Genomic DNA, 26,381 nt, shown 5'->3' on the forward strand with positions numbered 1-26,381 from the left:
TGTGAGCAGAACAATCAAGATAGTCCCACATGATTGATGGTTCCAGCCTGAAGCAGAATGTTATGTTGATTGCAGGGAGTTGGGTCGACAGACGATGACTTGACACAGGGAAGTAGCCAGTGTCTAAAGATATTATTACTGTGTTATTGTTTTGTCTCGCCTAGAAAATGGGGCAGCGGTACAGAAACTACGCAGAGATACCGGGCCTTGCACAAAGAACGGCCGTTCTGGAAATTACGCAGCCTTTGTTACTCATCTCCATTCCTGCCCTCGCCACCGGTCTTCGCACAGTGCGTACCTCGACAGATGCTGGCGGGCGGTCTCGCAACCTCTAACCCCCCCGGGATCGCAGAAGCCATTAGTGCCTGGATTTGCACTTCTTCAGGGACGTTCCCGCCAGCTCCAGGCCTCAGCGTCCTAAAATCGCCAGCGAAACCGTCCAGACTTGTCCCATCAGGTCTCTCGGGGAAAATTTTTGGGAAAAGCCAGCCCCATCCTTTTCCCCCAAAGGCTGCTTGGCGTCTCTCACACCTTCGTCTTCCATCAATCCCTCACCTCTCTCCCCTTCCCTTTTCATCCTTCCCTGCTCTTCAAAAAAACATCCAGCAACCCCCTCCACTCGCCAACGGCCCTAGAGGCAAAACGAGTCGCAGGATACTAAATCGCACCCGCCCCATCTCTCTCTCGAATCTGCAAGCCGACTCCATCCGTTCCTTTGCTTCACACTTGCTTTCGCCTATCTCGCATCCCCCCCTGGCTAATTTCATCCATCCACTGTGCCATGATAGTTGATCTGTAACCTCACGATTGATGTTTTCATCCCCGTGCCTACTACGGCATCGTCGATCCGACCTGACTGCCCAGACTAACTGCAAGTCCTGGTCTCTTCGATCATAATCGTCCAGCATCAAACCTCACCGTCGGAGCCCGACTGCTGTTCAGCGCATCACTACCTTCGCGCATCAAATCTTGCCTCCGAGGACCGCCTGAGGCCTACCCCTTACGGGCTCCGCATCAGAGCGGTGCTTGCTCAACACGGCTTCGAGCCGGATTCTTTTTCGCTTTTGCGATCGCTACGGATAGCGACTTTCATCAACCAACTTTCCGCTCCATACCTCTCAATTCTCCACACCGTCACCCATTTGTTCCTGCGAGAACAAAGTCGTCTTGGTGTTACCAATACCTCATCAAGAATAGCCCGTTCTCAGCGTTTGACATCACAGTCGTCTAGCGATCATCTCTGGCCGACTCGGTACGTCAGCTGTTACACTCGTCCGGGTCGAATATTTCATCTCCGAGCCGAGCCCTCACCGTCCGGAACCAGCGCCTTGGTTCATCGCCACTCAACACCATCATTTGGCCTTGGCCATAGCTCGCCACAATGAACCCCGCGGCGAACGTGAACATGGCTAATCTGGGCGTCATGGGTGGCCCGGTTGGAGCTGCCCCGATGCCTATGATGAACAACGCGGCTGGAGTGCAACAAGCCGGACCTCGACAGCAGGCCCCCATCAACGAAACTCAGCGGACTCTGCTCAACACATACATCTACGAGTACTTCATTCGCTTCGGAATGCACGATTGCGCACGTACTCTTTTACAGGGCGACCATCAGGTGAACGTGATTCGCGATGGCGTCAATCGCCGTCGCGACGAAAACGGCAATATCCTTGGCAACGGTGTCGGAGGCGACGCCATGGATACCGACAGCAAGGACGAGATGGATGGAAAGCTTCCCGATGACCTTCCACCACCGAAACTTCCCAGGACTTCTGAGGGCATGTCTTTCCTACATGAGTGGTTCTGCTTATTCTGGGAAATGTACAGCGCGCAGCGGAAACCTGGTACTGGTGTTGTCCACCAATATGTTAATCACACACAGGTAAGCCTTCTTTGCCCCCAGCGCTGTGACGCATCGGATTGCCCCCCTTTCCTTCTGATGTTACTCTTCGCCCGGTAGCAACTGATCGCCCATGCACTCTGTTCACCTGCTGACAGTTCTTTCAGGTCCAAAACCGCATGCGACAGAACCAACACCAAGAGATGCTGCGGCAGATGCCACAACAGCAATACCAAGCTCATATGATGCGCATGCAAAACGGCGCTGGTATGGGTATGGCTGGAAAGCAAGGCCTCGTCCGTACCGCAATGGCAAATAACCAGAATCAGTAAGTTGAGAGTCGCCCATTTATGATCTCCACTTCTGTCTAACATTCCGCTTCACAGTCCCCAAGCGATGTTGCACCAGGCGAAACAGAACCAAATGCAGCGCGACCCCTCGGACATGGATGGCAACCGCCAGCGACCTGGCTCACCTGGCTCCGCCGATAATGCCCCATCACCGTCTAAGAGACCCCGACTCGGTGACGCAGCGTTTAATCCAAACCAACCCGGCATGCGTCCAGTCCAGGGTATGCCCGGACAACCAGGCGTTGCCCCGAATTTGCAACAGACTCAGCAGCTCCTGATTTCTCATGGAATCAACCCGAATCAGCTCACTGCCCAGCAACTGCAACAGTTCTCCCAGCAGAGCCCCGCTGTCCAGGCTAAGTCCATCGCCACCTACTCTGCCAACCTTCAGCAACAGCAGAGCCAGCAGATGCCCAACAAGCAGATGCCCAACGCAGGAATGCCCCAAGGCCAGGGCTCCCCAATGATGCCCCCCGGTCCCGACGGTGCGGCCATTGGTGCTTACTATAATCCTGAAATGGGAGCTGGTCCCGGAGGAATGCGGCCCGGACCCGGTGGAGCTCAGGGTGCTGGAGGTAGCAATCATGCTCTCCAAGATTACCAGCTTCAGCTTATGCTTCTTGAGCAGCAAAACAAGAAACGCCTGATGATGGCCCGCCAGGAACAGGATAATATGGGCGGAATCCCCCGTGATGCTCCTAACGGTCCCGGTGGACCCCCAGGTCCTAATGGGCAGATGATGCCAGATGCGTCTCCCCAAGGTGGTAGGTCTGGTGCCTCGCCAAACCCTACAGAGCAGATGAAGCGTGGAACTCCTCAGATGAACAACATGGGCTCTCCCCACCCGGATGGAAGCGTCCAGTCGCGGGGCTCACCTAACGCCATGAACTTCATGGCCAGCGAAATTAACCCCGGATTAGCACCCCACTTCTTCAAGGACATGAACGGCAACATGGTCGCCAATGGGCAGATGAACGGCATGCGCCCCCCCAGCTCTCACCCTAACCAGCAGTTCAACGGACCTGTTAACCCCCAGATGATGGCTGGTCGAGGACAACAAGCACCCGGGAATAACCCGGGCAACCCGCAGATTCAATGGCCAGGCGGCCCTAACAATCAAATGATGCAACAAGGTCCTCAAGGTCAACAGGTACAAGGCACCCCCCAGCAGAGGAACTCAATGCCGCCACCTTCCGGTCCAGCAGCGGCTGCCAGCAACGCGAACAACCGTAACACTTCGTCGCCGCAACAGAATACCCAGAGCGGTACTCCTCAGCCGCCCACGCCTTCTCAGGCAACGAAGCCTGCGCCCAAAAAGAAGGAGACTAAGAACGCTAAGGCTAAGGTGAGGAATCCTTGCGATGCAACTAATGTCGGTAGCATATCGTTAACTCTAATGATTACGTAGGCTGCGGCTCAGAAGAAGTCCAATACAAATCTTAACGCGGCCGCGGCTGCCGCCGCCGCCGCCGCCGCGACAGCGCCTAGCGAACCTCCTCAGGACGCAGAACCGCCCACGCCCGCTACACCTATGACTCCCGGAAACGCCACGGCTGCGTTTAAGGCCGGTCAAGCCGGTGCACCTACGGGAGGCGCGCCTGCGGCCTCTGGTCCTGCTGGACCCCAAGCGGCTCCCGCTCCCGCTCCCGCTCCCGCTCCTGCTCCTGCGCCTCCCCCAGCACAGCAGATCCATACGGACCCCACGCAGGGTGGCTCCTTCAGCTTAGACGGCAGTGGTGCCATGGTATGTCTTAATCTCTCCGGAATCCGTTTAGCACGCATAGTAACTAACGATCTGATAGGATGTCTTCCCGGGTATGGATTTCACCAATCCGATGACCACGAGCGATGTTCTTAATGACTTCGACTTCGACGCTTTCCTCCACGAGGATAATGATGGTGGCGGCTTCGATTTCAATGCAGGGTACGGCTCAATGGAAGGCACTGGAGAGATTGGGGCGGATTGATTCCGACTTCTAAACCGTCCGGTCCGCCCTAGTGGACCACTGGCCAATCTCGTCTTTCGCTCCTCATTCTCTGGTTCGGGAAATGACCCCATTCATCATCCTCCTGGCGTTTATTCTTTCGCAGCTTGAGATGTCTTGGCGTTTCACAGGGTTCCCCTTTCTATCTCACGTTTCGCGCACTTTATTTTTCTTCTCTTCTCTTTTTTTCTCCTTTTTCCATAATGAGGCAGGCTTTCACTTACAAGGTCAACTGGGGTCCGGCAAAAGAATGTTGCACAATCGTTTTTTCACTTTTCCCGCGGCTTTCCCCATCTCTTGCGCTCTGGCACCAAGCCTGGGCGTCGTCGATTGCTTTCCGGTTTTGCTCTTAGAAAGACGGCACAGTCGCGCAAGGGCTCTATACGCTCTTCGGCATGACGTCGACAGCACCCTTGTAATCCAAGGCACGAATTGTCAGGTCTCTCTGCACATTTCCAGCTTTTTTCTTTTCTGTCTTCTTCTTTCCCCCTCTTGGTTTTCAAGGACCGGGTTGTGTTTGTTCAACGATACCCATTCCCTGGGCTTAGTCTAGGCATACGCGGCGTCGAAGTAGATGGGGACATCACTTGGATCGAAAAACCCGGCGTCGCTACTGCTGATCAGGACGGGATACAATTTTCAATGCAAGGAGTAGTTATGACCTAGCTCTGGCTACTACAACTTCTCAACGGAGTTGGTTGTCTTTATTCAACATGGTTCACCCTGGCGAAAGAGCATTGCGGTGCTCAAGGTCCGAGGTATCGGGAAAACGGCGTGGGTAGCGAAAGTTGGGCATTTGGGGCTTTCTTACTCTTGTCTTTGTCAGATGTGTTATTTCCTTATCGTGTCTTTTTCCTTTTTATCTCTCTTTTCCTCATCACTTTTTCTCTTTTCCTGGCGCGTTTTTTTTTTTTTTCTTTTTTAGTTCTTTTCCACTTGGGATTTCGTGCCTCTGGTTTTGGGATTACGGAAAGGCAGGGGAAACGAAGGCGGAGGAGTGGTACAGTTTAAAGGTGTGATCATGTGTACGTATTATTATCAGGTTACGCGGTGTCCTGTTTGTCATTGTTTTCCCCTAGGCATCAAGGGATGTTTCTATCTATCCAACTCGATTTTTTTCTTCCTCGGATATCTTTGCTCTGCGATGTGCTGTCTTTGGCTACTTGTACTTCTTCTGGTTGGTAACATCGAACCATCACTCGAAACGCTGACTTGAATGGCCGTTCGTAAACACAGAAAGTCTGAGAATAGCAATCAGATTCTCAAACAAGGTCCGTAAATGACGTGAATCATGAAGAGCTCTGGATCGTGACCGAGCCTCACTATAGTATTTTTGTTTTGTTCTAGCCCCCTTCGGAACCAGACCAACCAGCGGATCTAGATACATGCCGGGATGCTTGACCCTGGGCCTAGAATGGGAGGGTAGTCTTTGCCTGCGATACCGAGTAGATTGCCTCCGGATGCTCCTCGAAGTGCACATACTCCTTGCCTCTGATTGCTATCGCGACCTAGTGCCGAGCCAACAGCCACCTGCGTATAGGTCGGTCGGAACTCCCATTCGGCTAACCCCCCCACGTCATTACGCCGCAGCATGGCGTATATGCAGCCCAAGGTGACACCAGTCTCCGAGGCACAGGGCGGACGCCATGAGCTGGTATTTTTAGGGGAGGATAAATGACGATCGGTGTAAAGCTCGCGACCGAAGGCCTCAGAGGCCATCGCCCAGCCTCTCGCCTAACGCTATGATGGTGTTTTCGTAGATTCGGTCAACGTCGGTGTTGGTGCGGCCTGCACCTGCTGCCCTTCCCACGCCCATATCGTCATCGTCATCGTCGTCGTCATCAACATCAACATCAATGTCATCATCGTCGTCGTCACCGGCAGGCCTGCCGTCATCTTCAAAGGTATCACCCAGAAGCTTAAACATCAGAGCCCGGGTCGACTCGACCGAGCTCCGACACCGAACCATATCGGTCGTAGTCATACCGCCGTTTAGGCCGTTTTCAAACCCTGGAAGCGGCTCCTTGGTGGCGAGGTCCTGGCCAGACGCGAGGCTGGCAAAGCAATGGTCCAGCTTCCGGAGTAACCTCAGCGTGGCGTCTGGCTCGGGTGGGAATGAAGGGACGTATTCCGTGAACTCGCTGGCGATGCGCAGGAGAATCTGTATTTGTAGGCTTGCTAAAGAGAAGGAGGGGGAAAAGTTATCGTGTTAGTGCCCCGTACAAAAAAAGAGTGTGGGCTTTTTCAGGGCCCGCCGGCCGGGGGGGGGGGGGGGGGGGGGGGGGGGGTTTCTTTTGAAGATTAGAAACTTACGAGTTCCGGATAGCCACAGGATGTTAATAACAGCGTCCAGATCTTTGCACAGCTCGGAGAAGTTTTGGTAGCCCGAGATCTCCTCGCCGGGTTCCGGGGTGCCGAATTTCTTGACGTAGCGGCGGGAGACTTGCATGAGCTTCCCCGAGGCGTAGTTCCGGACCATGTCCTCCTTGTTGGAACCGGGGCGCAGGGCGCGGGGCCGGGGGTGGGGTAGGTCGGAGAGGAAGCTGGTTGATGATGAGGTGGCTTGGGAGGACCCTGGAAGGGACGGGTGGGGGGAGGGCATGCTGGTTGGGGTGGGAGGCATGAAGCCTCCCGCTTCGTGTAGTTGGGTGTCCGTCATGGCGAACTTATGTGTGGGTGTTGAAGGTTGAAGGCTGCGAAGGGAAGAGTGTAATGTAGAGAGAGTACTTGTGTACGAGCTGGGGAGCTCAATGGGGAGAAGGTATCCACAAGGTGGTAGTGATTATTCAAGGTGTCAAAAGTGGATGGTGACCTTTGACGAAAGTAAAGGGTAGGGCAATATTCAATGGTATGTGTAGATGGATATAAGAGCTTAGGTTTGTATCAGTAGAGGTAGTGAGCAGTATGTTGAACAAGTTTGGTTATGGTAGTTGTGTCGAGGATGGATATAATTCGTCTTGGGAAGCTTGTGAGAGGTACATCGAGTGTCGAGTGTCGTGTCGAGTGGGTCAGAGATGCAGGGCAAATTCATCGCAGGAGTGCGAGGCGAGGGAGGCATATATTTATCATTATAGCAGAGAACGGAGAAGATCAATTGGACACTAGGTCTATCTAGTTTACTAGCTAAAAGTCAAGCAAAAGAATGAGTAAATGCATTTACTCCTTACTTTTGTCACTTCAAGTTCCAACAATGAACTCGACTCATAAACCCGCACCGCACCTGCCGCGGCGTGACAAGATCAGTTGACCCGTGGAGGGCAGTGCTCAAGTAAAGTGGTGAGATCAGTGGCGAGCCTTTCAGCGGCTTTTGGAAGCGCCTGCCCAGAGTTACGGGGCACCCCGCGTTTCCTTGCTTTCGAAGGCTTTGCCTGCCGTCATTCGTCATTCTTTCGCATTCCAAATGGAAATCTCGGCTAAACGACGGATATACAAGGTACTTGGTACTCTTTCCTAGAAAAAAGAGTGTCCAATTACCAATTTGAAGCTATGACGGAATTCTCCGTTACAGCCTACTAACTTTTTTTCGATTTTTCTTGATCTGCAAGTTTCGCTCAACCCAACCATCTCGACGGCATCCTTACCGACAAACTCGGAACCCCAAAGAAGACTGCCCCCCTTTACACGCGCATCCAGCCACTCCATCTAATATAGTCCAACATGCCTCCCAAGCAGCAGCGCATCGTCGTCCAGCGCGCCGGCGGCCCCGGTCCCCAGTCCAAGGGCTTCCTCAGCAGCACCTACAGCACCCTGACCTCCTCCGAGAACGCCTCTGTCGTCCGCAGCATTCTCGCGTTCGGCGTAAGTTTTTATCCCCCTCCTTCTCCATGGCCACTGTCGCCTATTTGGATGAATCAGTCCAAGACCATCGGTTTTCGTGCGCTAACAGACGCCATTTATAGGCTGCCGTTGCTGTCCTCTCGAGCTCCTGGGCCGAACTCCTCCTTCCTCCGTATGCCTCACCTATCCAGAAACAACCAGCCTGTGCCAGGGAGCTATAGACTTGCTAACGAATCGATAGGCAATAAATCCTCGCGCGAGAAGAAAGCCTTGATTTCATGTGTTGCCTCGATAAAATACGACTTGTACGATAGAAACTGTATCAAATTAGATGAATCTCCGTCGGACGAGATGGCGGGATCCCATATTCGCATTCGAAGCCGGTATTGCTAGGGATTAATGAAATATATAAAACGGTTGCCTACTCCTATCTCTCCAAAACACTGGGCCGTCGGTCATGGTTATGGAACGATTGTCATACACCGTGAAGTTGTCACTCTTCTAGATTCAGCATGAAGATGCGAAACAGAACGATAATCTCCCGGGCCACCCCTATTGTAATTTTTAAAAAGAAAAAATGACATCGCTGATCCGGACTCGATGCTCTACGCTCTACTGGGATGCATCCTAGACGTTGGATGGTGATGGTTTACAGTTTGAAATAAAAATCTTCGAATCCGGTTGCATATTCCCATCATGCACTTGTCCGGTTCCCTTCATCTACTGACTTTAACTTCGCTATTTTATATGCCCGAGGCAGGAGAAGAAGGTTTGTTTTAATCATGGCCATTAATAGTAAAAACATCAAAAGACATGAAAATGACGACGCAATGGGCGCATCCAACAAGATTCTAGATACATAAGAGGAAGGACATGAAAAGGAATAAGAAAAAAAAAAGAAACACACAAACATGAGGCGACCTTACATTTCATCAAGGGTATTGAGGACAGGAAATGGATAAAACCACAAATGAATAGGCTTGGGACGATGCTCGATGCTCAGATCTGTTTCCGCCAAGACACGCTTATGCGCATCGCCCGACAAAGAAGTGGAAGTAATAAAGAAAAGAGGAGAGGAAATAAAAGAGGCCCATCAGCACTGTCGATGGGGGTGGTAGCAGCAGGAGGCTCTCAAATCATTACGAGTTCCTCTCGTCTAAGCAGCTGTTTTATACACCTCGGAACATCCTAACAACAAGGAACCACATGGCGCCGATGAACTTGAAAGCGCTGAGACCCGCAACGCTCCACAAGACGACGCTCATGTAAATATTCACCCGCTGATCCTCGTCCGAGTCACTGCCGGGGACGATGTGGTCCAGTCCGGCCGCCGAGAGCACAGCGGCGATAAGGGCGAAGTTGGAAATCATCCATCCAAGCACCGTTATCGATCGAATGGCACGGTAGTAGTCCATCTGCTTCTCTTCCAGCTGCGCCGGGGTGGGCGCCTTCTTCTCGACCTTGGGCTTTTCGCGGAACACGGCCAATTCCTTCATGTACTGCGCGTCGAGATCGCCCTCGTCAGGCAGGTCCGTCTTACCGGTGCCATCCTTGGTGGAAACTGAGGGTAATGCCTCGGCCTTGTCGTCACCCTTGGTACCCCACGAGACGTCGTGGGTGTTGCAGAAGGCGTAGACGTTGAGGACGTTGACGTATGTAGGCGTGAGCAAAACGTACTGAATCAGGGAAGTAACCATGTGCCAGGGGTCGAACATGAGAAGAGAAGCTATGAACCAGATTCCGTACGTGGCGGTCACGGAGATGATCAAGTTGTAAAAGACCGGGTTCTTCAGTAAATCCTCAGGACTGAAGCCGTTTTCGTCATTAACGTCTCTGCGAATTGCATCGACTGAGATGAAGATGGCAGCAAACATCAGGTACCTGCATTAAGGGGTTAGCACCGACAGCATTTGGCTATTTTTTTTTCCTTGAGGAGCAACGATCACTTACACCATGATGATGGCCCAGAAATAAACCATAATACCGTAAAACTTGCCAGATCCTGCGGGACGATTACCCATAGAGAGAACGAAACAAGTCATGAGAGAGATTCCGTACAGCCAGGCGAAAACAATCCCCAGAATATTGCCCACTTGCCCGAGTAGTTTGTCGTCGGCCAAACTCGTCGTGAGAATCTTAAAGACAAGGAAGAAGTTACCGAGACCGAACCAGGCGAAGATCATATTAATGGTATTGAAGACGAATTCGATGAAGAACATGAGTTTGCGGAAGATGGAATGATCAGACCGGAAGAACTGGTGGAAATGGGCGATGGCGTAGATAGCCGCGAAGAAAGAACCGTTCAGCCAACGACGTCGTTGCAGAATCAACTCCTGGACCGTGTCGGGAACGTCAGTCTCACCAGTGGCGGACTTGACGTATTGCAGGATCCAGTGGCAGTTGCGCTTGGTGACAAGCTCGAAACAAAGAATACGATCTTCTGCTAGATACATGTTGGCTGTGAAGATACCGGCGCCAGCACCATGAAGGGTCTCGCCGGCAAAGTACTTTTCCAGGGGTCCTTGGCCATTCTTGTCGTTTTGGAGCGCAACGTATCGGTAAGCGGAGAAAGCACCGGGCAGCACAGAAATAAAACCAAAGGCGGATTCGAGAGGCTTGTCGAGGATGTTGCTCATCTTGTACTCGAAATTCTGCGTCGCAACCAGAGGGTTGAGTAGATTCTTTCCACCAGTTCCCAACATGGCCTTAATTTCACCACATGCACCGGCGCACATGGGCTCGAGGTCAAACGCCCTCCACAGATCGTAGATAGACCGGCCACCAGGCTTGGTACCGGCATCAATGAGAACGCAGATGTTGGGGTCTAGAACTCTGCCGAAGGCCTGGAAGAACCACCTATGGGAATTGATCTTCTTCTGGTTCTTCTCCTTGAGGCAGAAGAGGATCTGAACGGGCTGCTGCTTAGGAATAAGCTGGACAGTGTCGTTCTTGATCTGCATGCCCACCTGGGTCGTATATTCGTAAATGTGCGCCGTTACGTCCTTCCCGTTCACCTGTTGCTTGGCAATACCCTCCTGGTACACGCCCATACCAGCAAGGAGTGCCCGCGTCCTGGGGTTGATTTTCGCACGACCGTCACTCACAACACAAACCACGATCTTTTTCCAAGCGTCTTTGCCCCAAGTCTTGCTGTTGGTCCGGTTGCACATGTACTCGACGTTCTTCAGAACACCAATCATAGTTCTCGCAAACAGAATCTCGTCCTCGTTATACATGGTGACAACGATGAAGAGCTCGGTCGGTCGTGGCTTGCTAAAAAGCTTTTGGCGCAGCGTAAAGTTGCTTTCGTAGAATTCGCCAGGGTCACAGGTGGCAGCGGTGTATCGCATGTGAGTGAACTCGTCGCGCTCGCCATGGGGAAGTTGGTTGAGAAGCTTGGGGGGCACGGGACAATCGAGGACGAGGTTACCGCGGTATAGCAGCACCTGCTTCACCGTTTTCCATCGCTTAATTCCAAGACCACCCTGTTGCTGTTGTTGCTGCTGCTGCGCTTGAGGTGAGTGGTAATCAATAGGATCTCGGTAAGCTTCGCTCATGGAATCTTGGTGTCCAAGCATCGGCCGGTTGTCGTCATAATCGTAACCGTCATTAGGGTGGGGTTCGTACGGCTGGTTGTAGTAGCCGTCATGGTGTTGTTCAGGGTTGACACTATAGTCTCCTCCCTGTCCTTGGTAGTTTCGATCGTACGTGTTGCTGAGGTTATCGACCGAGTGCTGTCGTATAGGTTTTAGTAAATGGGAAACCGAGAACAGGAAAGAGCTTTCCCGAGGCGTAGACTTACAGCAGCGTTCAATTGTAAGTTGTCGCTTGGGCTGTGATAGCGGGTAGGTCCGGAGGGCATCTGCAGATGTGTCGCATGGCGGTCATCGTAGGGATTGTCGTCAAGCTGATAGCCGTGTTGGAGCGGGTGCCCCGGCGACGGGGTCCTGTGTACCCGATTATCCATGGGATAATCGTCTAAGTGAAGTGTCAAGAATGTTAGAATGGGTCTCCGACGTCTTGATTTTGCGACCACCGCAATCTATCTTTTCGGCGAAGTAGAATCGAGAAGGGCGATAGATCGTATCAGTTGTGAAGGGTGTCGTGCATGGAGTTATAGAAGGAGTGGGCTCGTTTCGTCTTCGACTGCGCCACGTAAATGTACGTAGTCCGTCCAAGATACGGCCACGACGAGAGGAATGCTGGGAAAGATTGGGCAGCTCAAGAGAGAGTTGAGGCGCCGACCGAGATTCGTGCTACGAAAGGAGAAAAGAGGGCGATTTGCACTTCTTCTAGGTATGCGCAGCAAAGAGAGGAAGCGATGGTGGAAAGGCGACAGGCGGGAAGGCGAGACGAAGATCGCGGAGGGAGGATTGCGGCAGAATGCGAAGCATAAAGAAGGCGGGTAGGGTAGAAGGGGAGAGAGTATGGCTACTTGCCTAAGCGATTATACCTGGACGACATTGTTCCGGCAGCAATAACAGGAGTCTAAAACGATCGGGTGGCCAAGTGTTTGGAAGTGTGGTAGAATGCGACTGGACGTCAAGCTCGGCTTGCCTTCATGGATTGGACGTGATCGCTCGCAGGGTTGTCGATGGGTAGTGGGGGCAAATTCAGGGAAGGGCCTATGCCGCTTCGTCGTGTTCGGGTGTCACGAGGGTTGGGTTCCCTCTCCGTGCAGTACGAAGTTGCAGCAGCTTCGATCAGAGTGCCGACAAACAATACAGAATCATGCGACGTTGGTGAAATCTAGTGTGGCGTGGCAATGGACAAGAGAAACAACGCTCGTCAACTTCTACTCCGTAGTAGAGACTGGTGCTGGGCGAGGTTCTGGGTCGACAGTGCTCCACAGAGGTGATGTATTCGAAAGGAGTCTCACGAGAAAAGGTGAATATCGCCGAAAGAAAAAAAGACAGACGCCTCTCCTTGGTTTCAAGAAAATTAATACAGGACCGGAGCAAAACTGGAACTTCGAAAGAATGCAAAATAATTGGCAGTCCAAGTCTGGAGGGAAGGAGGCAGCCTCAAGAAACAACAGCACGGGTCGCACCTTCTTGGCAGAAGGACCAAAAGGACCAGGGTGGACGCAATTCAAGAAATAAGGGGGCGGGGGGGAACTTGGAAGGTGCGTTTCAGATTCGGCTAGGAAGGCGCAGAATGTCCCAAATGTGCAACTTGCTGGTTGAAGTGACTTGAAATGGGAATTCTTAATATTACACTAGCTTGGCCGCTCTCTGTCCTAATTATCAACGATGTTGCACTTCTCAAATTGCGTTCGCGGACAGGTTTTGAACTCGTCATGTCACAAGAAGAATCTCTCGGCGCGGGACTAGAACCCGCTCCCGGACAGTCCACGAGCTAAACTCACCAACACCCTTCATGATAAACTGAATGCAAGCAGACGACCAGCTAGCGCATTCAGCCGCTTCAGTTTTTGCCCAATATATTAGAGCAGCGGACTAGAGGACGCCTCGCTGAGCACTGTTTCGGTCGTTGCGAGCCGTCAAAGTTCTTTATTGCATCTATTTTGGGATCGCAGTTAAACTTTACCAGCGCAGCCCCTTTTTCAGACTGGTTGGTGGGTGGACGGCTGGGAACGTGGGGAAGAGCCACTGTTGAAGGGAGAGACTTCAGTAATGAGACTCAAGCCGGGGATTTGGTGGATCAATCATCAATGTGTGGCCCAAACGGCTCTTGGGCAGTTGATCGTGCCGGGTTCTTAGCGTAACGGCAAACCGGCAAGCAAATGCCCTGCCGTCATTTGCGTCGTAATTCGCAAAGGAACAAGGCTCATTTTACTGGGAGGATCTGCTCAGCGACTGCCCACTCACAATGCTGGAAAGTGAAATGCTTCGCCATCGACCTGTTGTACGAAAGTACGAAGAAGCAGCCTGCCGGATTCATGTCACCATGTGAATCGAGCCAACCTCCCAATCCTTCAAATATTAAAAGTACACTTGGTAAGTTCAGACTCCGGAAGTTGGCCTCCAAATAAAGTGAGCAGTTACCATCTTGGGATGAAGTCTCCATCAATTGATCTCTCAAGTCGAGGCTTGGATCTGAAGGAGAGCGCCACCTCGGGGCTTTGCCTTTTTCGCTCAGACCCTTTCAGGCGATATGATTGGCCACCACCCCACAAGTCCATCCTTGGAAGTCTCCAGCGCGTCAATTTTGGGTTCACATTGCGACCAGGGAATCAGGGCTGCACTGCCCCTGAATTACGCAGACGCAAATATCCCTGTGACGTTTCCACATTTCACCGTCTGTTCGGAACAAGAAGGGCACTTATTATTACTAAGACGTGCGAACGGAGCTTTGAGAGACCAAGCTTATTTGCAGTTTTTTATATGGAAATACTCTAAACTGCCTCAGAGCCTAGAGGTGGAGGATCCGCCGTGCCTCTTCCGAGGAAGATCAACCAGGAGACTTAATGCAGGGCATGCCTCTTCTGGCCGACAACCACGGCTAGCTAAGCCAATGTCAATGCCTACCCTCGCCGCCATGATGCAAGCCGGGTTCCAGCGATGTTCCAAAACCATCTCTTAAGCATCTGTCATGCTCATCATAGAACATGGGAAGGACGACTTCGAACTTCGCGGATACGAGGCCTTCCCTGACTACCCCTACCGAGTACTTCAGTCATGGCTGCCATTCTCGAAGCATCATTAGTTGATGGACGGCTGAGAAAGCTGCATTCTTGGGCTTTTCAGCCGACCGTAAGCCAAGGCTTCATGGCGCATGCGGAACTGTCAGATTTGGAACTAAGTCTGATTCGACTTGACTTCCCCATGCCACAGTCTTCCTCGGCTGTGACCATGATCGTGGCTTGTCTGGGGCTGGGCCCAGATCAGATGTCGGCTTGTGACGGCATGCCAAATCTTCCAAGCCCTGAAGACTGCATCAACTCTGCAGTGACCCCGCGTTCTAGTCTATCTTCCATCATCCCATTTTGTTTACTGATCAAAATGCCCAACGCAGAGATGTCAAGTTGGAGTGGGTGTGACTCAAAACTCTAAAAAGTCTTGGTTAACTCGTGCACACTAGAACTTTCCCCTCCGCCACCGATTCGCGCTGAACCCTGAAGGGACGTCATGGCTAGAATCGGTACCTGTGGAGACGAAAGAAAGTAAGTTGGTGGACGAAAAATTCTCGAATCCTCGATTTCACGTTCTAGAGCACAGCTGTAGAATTTCGTCGCGCGCAGAGGTGTTGATATCAAATCAATTGATGCCTCTTCTACCCGTAGCGCATGTGAGATATTCAATTGGATCTCTCAATTGCTCGGGCATCAACACATTGCTCAACGGAAAATCAAGTTCCCTCCCGGACATCCCTCGATAGCCAGTCCCTGCTGATAACACATTGATCAATGACATCTCTGACTCGTACCAAGACCGCAAAATCTCTTGGTGGGGTGACCCCGGGGAAGGAGGGGTTCCAGCAGGGCAAACCCGCCACTTACACTTCCTCCAATGTAAACCGGCAATAAACCGCCCCCAAAGTATTCTTTGGTCTCCGGCCTATCTCCGGTCTCGGTCTTCAGGGAAGCGCCGTCTTGAAATTTTCCCTTAGCACTTTACTCCTTCGATCTCGCAATTCAATCACCCTCGCCTGCATCCTTCCCCGCGCCCATTGTTCCAATCTAGCAAGTCATCATAGTCTTCCAGGAAAAAAAAAAAAAATGGCACAAAAAAAGTCCGAGTCCTTCACCATTAGGACGCCCTGCTCCTCCGCCAACATTGGCCCCGGCTTCGACGTCATCGGCCTCGCCCTCTCCATCTACCTCGAACTCACCGTCACCATTGACCGCTCCAAGACCAAGTCCGAATACCCTCTCAACTGCCGCATAACGTACGAGGGCGAGGGTGAGAACTCCGGGGACATCTCGCTCGACCCCTCGAGCAATCTCATCACCCGCGTTGCCCTCTACGTGCTTAGGTGCCACGACCAGCGCGCCTTCCCCGTCGAGACCCATGTACACATCAAGAATCCAATTCCCCTCGGCCGTGGCCTAGGAAGCTCGGGCGCTGCTGTGGTAGCGGGTGCTATTCTGGGAAAGGAGGTTGGCGGGCTCCATCACCTTGACAACGAGAGGATATTTGACTTTGTCTTGATGATTGGTATGTGTGTTCGTTTGTCGGCGGGTTACCCTTTTTCCGTCGTCAATGAGTTACATATGTCCCATTACGGTATGTCGCAGTAACATTAACAAAAGCGTCGCAACAGAGCGACACCCCGACAATGTCGGCGCTGCGCTATTCGGTGGCTTCGTCGGCACCTATCTGAAGCCGCTCTGTGCCAAGGATGTCGCGCGTGTCGAGATCCCCCTCAGCGAGGTCCTCCCAGAGCCGGCCGGAGGTGTTGACACTGGAAAGCGACCTCCCGAGCCGCCGTTCGGCATTGGCCATCGCATCAGCTTCCCCTGGGCCAAGGAGATCAAGGCGATAGCTATCATTCCCGACTTTTTCGTCGCCACCCACGATGCCCGCTCAGTTCTTCCCAAGGATTACTCTCGAGCCGATGTCGTATGTGTTTTCCCTTTCTAATATCTGCTTTATGCACGCGCAGCCAAGCTAATCGAACTCTCTATAAAGACATTTAACCTCCAAAGGATAGCCCTTCTCCCAGTCGCCCTCGGCCAGTCGCCACCCGACCCGGAACTCATCTACCTCGCGATGCAGGACAGGATTCACCAGCCCTACCGAAGCACCCTCATCCCCGGCCTCGGAGAGATCGTCAGCTCAATGTCTCCCTCCACGCAACCAGGCTTCCTCGGCTGCTGCCTATCGGGAGCGGGCCCCACCATTCTCGCCCTCGCCACGAGCAACTTTGAGGAAATCGCCAACAAGATCATCTCGATATTAAAGAAGTCCAATTCTAAGCCGGATCTCGCCTGCCAATGGCGCATCCTCGAGCCTGCTAAGGGCACCGAAGTTATTAGGTAACTAACCATATGAGAGATGATACCAGGAGTTAATATAATCGTCACCAAGCAAGACCATCAGGCTTGTACTTACCCTCCTCCCTGAGAAATCGACGTGAGTTGTATGTAAATCAACACAGATGTAAGTCGATCGATCGGGAAAATAAAGAAACAGAAGAAAATCGGATAGAGGTCTTTCTGTCCCTGCCAGCCTTTGGCCGGAGGCCTCTGAATTCCTCGTGGGTGGGCGAGATCAACGTTTGCAAACAGCTACGACGGCAGATCTACACATCTAGTAGGATACGCGGCTGAGCCGCCGCATCACATTTTCCATACGAAATTACTACCATAGATGAAAATATCTAAGAATTTTAATCATATATTCACTAGCTTTCTGTCCGCGGTTTTCTCGTCATAAGTCTGCCTCAACCTCAGTGGAGATACGTATATGTGCATTGAGGGCTCAACTCGAGAACCTCTACCGCTTGGTGTCACCAGAGACTCAGCCCAAGAGCTTATAAGCTAGATTAGGGGTAAGAACTGTCACATACGACCAGAGCCTGCAAAAACCACGCGATCCCGTCCGCTCTCGCCTAGTTAAGCTGCAGAGCGTCAGACTAGTAGTTGGGTCGGTGACGACCAGCGAATCCCTGATGTTGTATGTTCATTCTTTTTTTTTATATGCTTTAGGCCTTTCTTTTTTTGTCGTAATAATACTATCTACTTCAAGTTTAATATCATTGGACCTTCGTGCTAGACCAAGCCGAGTGTCTGGGTGGGACTTGTTTCCCGATCGATGCTTGTCTAAACTTACCATATCAAGGAACCTCCACCGAGGCAGTGAACTTTCCTCTCCTACCCACCAAGCCTCTTCTCCTCCTCCTCCACCGCATCAACAATCTCCCTCCACTCCTCCCAAGTATTCTCCCCCGGAATCCCCAAGGCCAAAGGCGCCCTCGCCCCATCCACATCTCCAAACCCCCTCAACCGACTAACAGCCTCCTTGATCCCCACGGTCCCATACGCAACAACCAGCTCCTCCACCGAACTAACCTTGAACTGCAGCCTCCTCCTCTCGGCGAGCTGCTCGTCCGAGGGCCGCGGTTCCCTGGAAAGCTCGTAGAGACGCACCAGGGTGCGGGGGAAGAAGCCGGCGGACCCGTCGATGGCACCGGCGCCTCCGACGGCGATGACGGGGAGCAGCTGCTGGCCGAGACCCGTGAAGGTGAGGAAGCGCGTGTGGTCGATGGAGGGGTTGGAGGCGATTTGGCAGTGGTGGGATATGTCGCCGTGGGAGAGCTTGCAGCCGATGATGTTGGGGTGTTGGGCGAGGGTGGCGTAGGTGGAGGGGACGAGTTTGACGTTGTTGGAAACGGCGGGGTAGTGGTAGCTATTTGGAAGCGATTCCTCATTTTAGCTTGGTTCGAGATTTCAATCATGATTCTATACTCTTTTTTTTTTTTTTCCTGCTTGCCCATGGGGGATGTATAAACTCACATCAAAATGGCAAGGGGACTCCGATCAGCAACAGCCGTATACCACCTCACCAACCCCTCCTGAGAAGTACACCCCGCGAAATACCCCGGCGCCAACACGATTCCCCACCCCGCACCAGCTTGCTTCGCCTCTTGCAGCTGCTCGACGACATCATCGACGTTCTGGGCCGCGGTGCCCGCGACGATGGGGTAGTCCGTGAACCCCGCGGCGTCGAGACCCTGCCGCACGCCCGAGATGACGCGCACCCGCTCGGCGATGCGCAGGTGCACAGCTTCGCCCGTGCTGCCGAGGAGGACGAGGCCGCGGATGCCGGCTTTGGCGAGGTAGATGGAGTAGGCGACTTGTGTGTCGATGTCGAGGGGTGGGGAGACGGGGTTGTAGTCTTGGGCGGATTTGGAGGCGAAGAAGGTTGGCGCGGGGACGTAGATGCCTGCGGGAGGGGGTGTCTTGGGTTCGGCCATGATTGTTTTAAGGGTTATTCTATTACTAGGTGGTAGAAGATACGAATAAATGGGTTATGATCTGATGTTGAGGTGTAAAGCTATGAAATATGAAGTACCAGGGAGAAAGGTTCAAGAAGCCGAGAAACGGAAGAAATAGCTTCGAAAGGAACCACCAGACTTCAATGCTCTTTTTAACGTCCTCTTTACCTCAAGTGGACGTCACTCCCTCGTTCTCCGACCTGGCGATCACCCCAATAAACCTTGGGAAAACTAAACGCGGGGGGGAGGGGGAAGGGAAAGCGCGAAGCTAATGGGTCTGACGTGCTACAACGCCAGTGGCCCCGGTCCACGAAGCCGAATAGGTTCGGTCCAATTCCGGTGATTCGGATCGGGCATTTCGGGGCATTCATATAGCGAAACCAAAGAGGAGCGAAGAAACGAAGTGGGGAACTTTTTCGACCCCCTCAGTGCTGCCCTCAAGAACATCAAGAACCTAGGCTTGACTTGATCGATGGAGAGTGGCAGTTGGTTCTAAGCAACTGTTAAGTGAGGTTGGGCCGCAAGAAGAGGTGCTCCCAGCTTTTCTGTATTTTACAAGCATATGTACGCGGGGATCCTATCGGCGGCATTGGGCTAGAATGCCGAAGCAGCTTGCATATTCTGTCCTGAATTGGGGTGTGCCCAAGTGCCTTTCCTGACTGCGATCGTATCCGTACTATTGGACGGCTTGCTGATGCGGTGTAATCTAGGAGGGTTTCATTGTTCGAGGGGTAAGTTCAAAGTCGACCGCAGTCTTGATTGGGAAGTGTGGTCTAGACTCTCCTCCGTCTTCGCATCTCGTTATGGTGGGAGGATGGAGCGTTTATGGGTCGCGCTGATGTTAGTGGAGAGAAGGACCTTGTACGCCTATCATGCTGCTGAATATTGTATTGGACGAAGCATGAGATCTTTTGTTCGTATGGCTGGAAGATAGCACCACGCTATTTGAACTACCCATGAAATCTCCATACATAAACAGCGTCATTACGAACTGAGCTTTCAAATGAAACTCGACCGTAACCTCAAAGGCCCTGAGCTCACCCGAGACCTAGTCCTACGATTTCTATCCTCGAAATGCGGAACGGTTTCTGTGTTGTGCAACCACAACATCTATGATCATTAGATATTGGGTGGGTACACCAAGTTCGTATATATCGTGTTATCTTGCATCTACGGGTTTCTCGTAAATCCGGCTTCTGTGGCCTAATCAAGTCGGGGAAGAGAGGTACCCGGTCTCGAGGAAGTATAAATTCAGATCTCATCCCTTTATATTAGCTCAATCATCTTAACGAAAGCTCCTGGAGCCTGTGGATATCAACACGCCTATCTTGTAACAGATGCAAGAAGGAAAATCAAGGAGGCGAAGCGAAAAAAGAGAAAAAAAAGTCATCACACGAGGAACTCTTCCTTCAACCAGTGGGAGAGCACAACCCAACCCTCTGTTGCGCTGGGCTTGTCTACTCTGACAATGATGGCGGCATGGCTGTGATCGTCTTTACGAATCCAGACAGGATACCTCCTCCAACCCAAACTGTCCAGAGAATCAATCATGGTAAACTGCCTGGGTGATAGCGCAAGCGTCGGCTCGGCTCGCTTGGAGAGCAACCTCTCTTTAGACATCACCTCCTCGGCGTCAGGCCCAAAGTCCGTTCCCTCATCATCCACTTCATCCTCGGAACTGCCACCGAGATACTCGTTCTCATGGGTGTTATTCAAGGCTTCGTAGGCCCGCTCCGCCTCCTCCCGTGCTTCCATTATCCACAAAGGCATGCGATATTCCTCAATCGGGAAGCCGGTTAACCCCTTCTCATGACGCTTGATACGCCAAGAGCTAGTTAAGTTCCAATAAATCGAGCATAGCAAATGGACCACGACCCCTAGCAAGCCAATGCCTACCTGGAGCATAGAAAATGGAAGCCTTTTGGCGGTATACAAAATTGCTAGTGATGTGGTAGATAGTGTCAGCTGGGGCCTCATCTGAGGCCTGGGCGTGATAGGTCGTCTGAGGTCGATGATTACCTCGTCGTAGCCATCAAGGTAGTTGACATCAACGGCGGCCATGTCGGCAAACGGATCGGTCTTGGAGATACCAGTGGTGTAGTACACGGAAGATTTGTCGTTAACCACATTGGCGTAGGCCGTGTGCCTCCGGAACTTGCCCAATCCTTTCATAAAGATCGACTTTGGGTCAGCCATGACGGAAAGAAGCGGCCGCCCAGTGTCCCGAAACTGGTCCACCATGAAGAGTTGACGTCCAGACATGGATAATGTCCGGGCACCTACCACATTCCAGACATGGTTGTGCCACCCCTTGAGAGGAGTGCGGACCCCAAGGTGAGGTGTCACGAAGGTGGTGAAGCTCTAGTACTGGAAGTTAGTGACACTAATGCCCATCTCATTGAAGGAACAGGATGGCAGCTTAGTCAAGGAGATTCAGAAAGCATATGATGGTGTAGAGCAAAATCAACTCACCATGCATTCAATCCCATCAAGGATCCCTTTAGCATATAAAAGTCCAAGAGCATACCGGGCCACGAGACCACCAAGAGAATAACCGACGATACTCAGCTTGGTAAAATTTCCGCCTTTACTCTTCACTGCGTGAAGTTCCTCTTGGATTTCAGCGCATACCCTCTCACCCCCTAGTTCAATACCATCGGAGGTGAAACTCCCACTGTTGCTCTTGGCTATGAGGAGATACAGTTTCTCGGCAGGAAACTTGGCTCGCAAGGCCTTGGCGACATTTCTCATGTGGCTCGGATTCCCCCATAGCTATCACAAGAGTTCTGATAAGTAGTCAGCTCGGTATGGAAAAGAAAAAGGGGTATCTATCGCTGTCATAGAGGGGGTAAGGGAAGGGTGGGAAGAGATGATGTGATGGTGTGGTGATGGCTTACACCGTGAACCAGAACGCAAAGGTGATCCGCCTCTAGCTTTCCACCAGTGTAGTCCATGTTGGTGATGGAAGCTGGCCGTCGGTTCAGAGGACTATTGGAGTAAGTCTACGGGTAGGTGAAAGGATAGGTGAACCGATGTCTTGCCCCGGGAGAGTGTTCCTAAGTGGCGAGGGAGGGGACGACAGAGGGATGAGAGGGCTGAGACGGGAGAGGGTGTAAGAGGGGCCGCCAAGAGCGATAGGATTATCGAAGCAAAGAGGAGAGAACAACAAGACGACTTGATCTCGGGGATACGTAGCATTTATAGATAACGCGTGCCCAGTTACCGGATTCGGTACATGCAGTCTTAAGACGAGTGAAACCGGTGGAGCAAGCTTTTGGTTGGAATTCGATGATAGGTAGCGAGCACAAATCCCACTTGGTGATTGCCCCGGACCGAGGGGCAACAACGAGGTGAACGCTTTAGGTAAGACCTAAAGCTTGGTGACAGTTCAAGTGAGGGGCCGAGAGGGTGAAGCTGCAAAACTGTTGGTCAATTACGCGACAATGAACGGGACTGCGATGCGATGACTAGATCGGCGATATGGCTTGTACCCACCGTTGCTGTCACCACTACGGCGTCGTGCTCAAGATTCTTCCTTTTTCCATTTATTTCGCCTTGGCAGGGCCTGGCCAAGAATTCGAGTATGTAATAAGTAATATCTTTGATGTAATACGAACATTAGAGCCTTTTCGATGGATGTGGTATGCCTTGATTCCTCTGGGATCACGGCTAGGACCCGACTCAGATTTCTGGGCAAGGGAATTAGCGTGGGGAGTAGCAAGGGAGAAGAAACTCGATAAGGAAAAAGAGAAAGGCCGTTAAGGGAGGTGGTGTAGACCCATGTTGCTGTAAATCGGGAGAAACGTCGATGATAACAGGTTTCTGGACGCCCGCCAATCCGAGAGCTCGAAAACGTCTGAAGACTTTCAACCCTTGATCAGGTCATGTTCATTTGGTTCATCTATTGTCCCCATAAGCCCCCCTTTTGGTTTGATCAATTAAACTCTCGTCGACGGCCCGGGTTCCCAATCAGGGTGCCTACGAGTAGCTTTATCCTCAGGAGAATTCAATGTTATTTCCAACACAACCCTCCAGGGTTTAAACTAGTTGCTGTGAAGTTTCAAGATGGTAACTCTTTGTTGATCGCTCGATCAGTAATCAACCACATGGAATCAATCACATGTCAACTCCGCTCTTCTGTCAAGACGTCCAGGGCATGACGATATCGAACTGGCCGAGAACCTCCTTCCTCTTGTTTGCCGACTTAACTGCACCTCGAGTCGTCGGAGAAGGTGTAAGTGAGCGCTCCCACTCATCAGCGATCACTCCTTTCTTTCTCCCATCACCGCCCATTGATGTATGGTGAGAAATGGAATTCTGGCAATGGAGAGAAAAACGGAGGCATTTCGTCCTCGATATAACTAGCCTGCGGCTGTCGGAAGCGATTCTCCCTCTGATGATGCTAGGCGTGAAAGGCAACGAGACACCGAGGTCGGGTCTGTGCCGACAATCAAGCTACCCTCAAGGGCTTTGAGACCTTTGCGACCATCGACAATACCCCGTCCATCCATATCATATTAATTGTTTCCTGTTTCAATGAATAGCAAATCCTGGTTACACTGATGCATAAGAGTGAGAGCGTATGTTTTGCTTTTTGGGGTACAGAAGGGAAAAGAAGTGAGGTTGAGGTTCACCAGTCGCTGTTGGCTGCTCTTGCTCTACTCACAGGGACAATGACTGCATCCAAGTCTGCATGCTGCCTTAGTCAGCTGCTACTTCATCCACCTCCCTTTGACAGCCGTAGCTGTGCTCAAGGCGACTTCAACATCTCACCGAGCCTGGTGATATCAAATTCACAGCCTCACAAGAACCTTTTCTATTACAGCTCCGCAAATGCATCGTCTTGGCAACTGTTCCTAGATATTTCAAGTTTCCATCAATGTTTTTAAAAATAACCACTACCTCGATATTCCTTGCGCACGCATAGTATCTTTTGTTTCTCCCTTCCCGTGTCTCATACATGTAATAGTTCCTACCTCCATTTCAGCCGCCTACATATATACCAGATGCTCTCGACTTTCTATTGCCTGTTCACGTAGCAGGAACTCTCACCTCCACTCACTGGCCTGAGAAACTTTGCCTTGTTCCAGAATCCAAACTCGAGCGACAGGTTCTCAGTCTCACTCTCGGAAACCCTCTTCCGTGGGGTTGGCGTCTACCCTAGGTGCCCAGAAGCGGTCGGGGGCTTAGCTCTGCGAAGGTGAATCGAGATCCAGCTTCTCGCCATATATTAATCTACTAATCACCTTCACCTACAAAGTGCGGGCAAGATGGATTTAAACGTCCTCCTTAATCTTAAGCGCATCCCGTGCCCCAAGGGAGACGGGTGCCCTACCCCTGACTGTCTCTTCCAGCATCCGAGAGAGCTCGCGAGCGCCGTTCCGGTAGCCGGGGATGCGACAAGCCAGGAAGATCCTGGACATGACGTGAATCCCAATGGACGAAAAAGAAAAGATGATGAACTCGAAAACGATCCGGAACCGCCAAAGAAGCGTACCAGGGCCAACGATGCGGGTGAGGATATTGAGAAAGCCTCGCCGAATCTATCCCAGCCTGTGCCCAAGGAAGGCATCCTGAAGAAGCCAACTCATGGCCAGCCTGAGAGCTTGACCCGTTCCATTTCGCCCCCGACATTAGCGAAAAAGAAGCACGCGACGCAAGCAGGCAATCCTGGCCAAGAGAAGCCCGGGCACAATCCCAAGGCCCTCGCAAGCCCCCAGAGCAAACCAACACCTGAAAACCACTCTACCAAATCTGCCACCTCTAATGCAGGTTCCGATTCTACACCAGGTCCAGCTCGGAAGCCTATCAAGGTCGAATCGTTGAATCCTCGCAAGGTCAGTTCGCAGCCTGCAAAGTTCGAAACCCGAATGAAGCTCTTGAAACTTGTGCATACCGAAATTGCCCGCCTCAACAGCGACCTCAAGAAGTCAGAAAGCTCATATTCCTCTCTGTCCTTAACCAAGGCCGGTTCAGAAAATGGAGCGACCGGTGGCCCAAATGGCAGTTCGAGCAAGGAGAACACGTCCTTGGCCCTCTCTAACCAGGAAACCGTCACCATGGCTCTCGACGAGGAGGAAAAGGCAGCCTTGGAAAAGCCCGAGATTTATACCACGGCTATGCGCAACGTATACATGAAATATAAGCGCATGACTGCTGACAAGTGGTGGGACCTGTGCAAAGAGAAGAGGAGCACAGAGAAGCCAGCCTGGGTTCCGGCGAAGGGAGCAAAGGAAATTGTGACCGGCTTAACGCCAACGCAGGAAATCTTCATCCTCAATCGACTACTTACCCCTATTGACAACCTGTCCAAACACGGTTACGTGTCCTCTATTCCCAAAGAAGAGGATATCAAAAAAGCTCGCGCCGCAGCCGAGACGGCGCAGGGCTGGGAGAAGTGTTGTCGATGCGAGAGGCGATTTCAAGTTTTCCCCGGCCGGCGAGAAGAGGATGGCGCGCTTACTTCGGGCGGCGTCTGCGTCCATCACCCTGGAAAGATTTACTTTCAGGAGCGGCAGCCCGGCGATAAGTCTAAGCAGCTTAGGCGATACCGGTGCTGTAATGAAGTTGTTGGCGACTCTGCCGGATGTACTAGGGGTAACACCCATGTCTTCAAAGTCACTGACGCCAACATGCTTGCGAGCGTAACTAACTTCGCCGAGACTCCTGCAAACGACAATCCCCACCAGTATCCTGTTTGCTTCGACTGCGAAATGGGCTTCACAGTCTACGGTCTCGAGATGATCCGCGTAACTGCCACTTCGTGGCCTTCGGGCGAGGTGTTACTCGATGTCCTCGTCAGACCAAAGGGGGAAATTCTCGATCTCAATTCTAGATATTCGGGAATCTGGCCCGAGGACATGGTGGAAGCCGAGTCCTACTCTGGATTGGATCCATCCAACCTCCCTTTACCGACTAAACCTACACCTTCTGAAGATACCACCACAAAGCACAAATACAAGATTGTCGACTCTCCTGAGGCTGCTCGCCAGCTCTTCTTTTCTCTCATCTCCCCTGAAACGCCACTCATCGGACACGGTCTCGAAAATGACCTCAACGCACTCAGAGTCATACATCCAACCCTTGTTGACACTGTCCTCCTGTTTCCCCACAGGCAGGGGTTACCCTATCGGATGGGTCTCAAGATCCTTGCTGATCGCCACCTCGACTTGAAGATTCAGGTTGAAGACCCGGGTTCCATCCGCGGTCATGACAGCGCCGAGGATGCCCGCGCGGCCGGCGCGCTGGCAAGGCTGAAGGTCAAGGAGGAGTGGGATCGTATGAAGCTCGACGGCTGGAGCGTTGTCCGTGGCGAGATTATATCGCCCCCTTAGGTAACGGGTGATTTTGTGGAGGAGTGGAGGAAGGCGAGGGCTGAGGGCTGGAGGCGAATCGAGGGGAAGTTCGTTGCTCCTCCTTTGAAGAGTCAAGCCCGCCCTTCGTAGCACTCGTGATGAGGTTTAATAGTGCTGCATTGTACCGTAAAATCGAGATGGGACACCACGGCACACTGCCTTGACGAAACCG

General features: G+C 52.1%; 7 protein-coding genes and 1 pseudogene across 7 annotated transcripts; 4 read left to right on the top strand and 4 right to left on the bottom strand.

Moving 5' to 3' along the window:
- Window positions 1-1,381: 1,381 nt before the first annotated feature.
- Window positions 1,382-4,157, top strand: SAPIO_CDS10757 (SOM1 protein; the record flags this gene model as incomplete). The annotated part of the gene is made up of 5 exons (XM_016784299.1): window positions 1,382-1,882; window positions 2,008-2,168; window positions 2,227-3,535; window positions 3,599-3,934; window positions 3,993-4,157. The coding sequence occupies 5 exons, from the start codon at window positions 1,382-1,384 to the stop codon at window positions 4,155-4,157; spliced, it is 2,472 nt and encodes an 823-aa protein (XP_016638529.1).
- A 1,726-nt stretch (window positions 4,158-5,883) lies between these two features.
- Window positions 5,884-6,834, bottom strand: SAPIO_CDS10758 (Meiotic recombination protein DMC1; the record flags this gene model as incomplete). The annotated part of the gene is made up of 2 exons (XM_016784300.1): window positions 5,884-6,353; window positions 6,489-6,834. The coding sequence occupies 2 exons, from the start codon at window positions 6,832-6,834 to the stop codon at window positions 5,884-5,886; spliced, it is 816 nt and encodes a 271-aa protein (XP_016638530.1).
- Window positions 6,835-7,832: 998 nt separating this feature from the next.
- Window positions 7,833-8,173, top strand: SAPIO_CDS10759 (uncharacterized protein; the record flags this gene model as incomplete). Its single annotated transcript, XM_016784301.1, has 2 exons — window positions 7,833-7,973; window positions 8,075-8,173. 2 exons carry the CDS (start codon window positions 7,833-7,835, stop codon window positions 8,171-8,173), a joined length of 240 nt encoding a protein of 79 aa, XP_016638531.1.
- Window positions 8,174-9,121: 948 nt separating this feature from the next.
- On the bottom strand, window positions 9,122-11,919 carry SAPIO_CDS10760 (Chitin synthase 3; the record flags this gene model as incomplete). Its single annotated transcript, XM_016784303.1, has 3 exons — window positions 9,122-9,833; window positions 9,903-11,686; window positions 11,755-11,919. The coding sequence occupies 3 exons, from the start codon at window positions 11,917-11,919 to the stop codon at window positions 9,122-9,124; spliced, it is 2,661 nt and encodes an 886-aa protein (XP_016638532.1).
- Window positions 11,920-15,633: 3,714 nt separating this feature from the next.
- Window positions 15,634-16,897, top strand: SAPIO_CDS10761 (Homoserine kinase; the record flags this gene model as incomplete). The annotated part of the gene is made up of 3 exons (XM_016784304.1): window positions 15,634-16,072; window positions 16,179-16,477; window positions 16,547-16,897. 3 exons carry the CDS (start codon window positions 15,634-15,636, stop codon window positions 16,895-16,897), a joined length of 1,089 nt encoding a protein of 362 aa, XP_016638533.1.
- An 833-nt stretch (window positions 16,898-17,730) lies between these two features.
- Window positions 17,731-18,833, bottom strand: SAPIO_CDS10762 (Dihydrodipicolinate synthase; the record flags this gene model as incomplete). The annotated part of the gene is made up of 2 exons (XM_016784305.1): window positions 17,731-18,265; window positions 18,373-18,833. 2 exons carry the CDS (start codon window positions 18,831-18,833, stop codon window positions 17,731-17,733), a joined length of 996 nt encoding a protein of 331 aa, XP_016638534.1.
- A 1,410-nt stretch (window positions 18,834-20,243) lies between these two features.
- Window positions 20,244-21,808, bottom strand: SAPIO_CDS10763 (uncharacterized protein; the record flags this gene model as incomplete). The annotated part of the gene is made up of 4 exons (XM_016784306.1): window positions 20,244-20,685; window positions 20,788-21,215; window positions 21,327-21,626; window positions 21,752-21,808. The coding sequence occupies 4 exons, from the start codon at window positions 21,806-21,808 to the stop codon at window positions 20,244-20,246; spliced, it is 1,227 nt and encodes a 408-aa protein (XP_016638535.1).
- A 2,316-nt stretch (window positions 21,809-24,124) lies between these two features.
- Window positions 24,125-26,188, top strand: SAPIO_CDS10764 (annotated as a pseudogene; the record flags this gene model as incomplete).
- Window positions 26,189-26,381: the final 193 nt, after the last annotated feature.

Source organism: Scedosporium apiospermum, assembly GCF_000732125.1.
Source record: "Scedosporium apiospermum strain IHEM 14462 chromosome Unknown SEQ_SAPIO_0176, whole genome shotgun sequence".
Lineage (NCBI taxonomy): Eukaryota > Fungi > Ascomycota > Sordariomycetes > Microascales > Microascaceae > Scedosporium > Scedosporium apiospermum.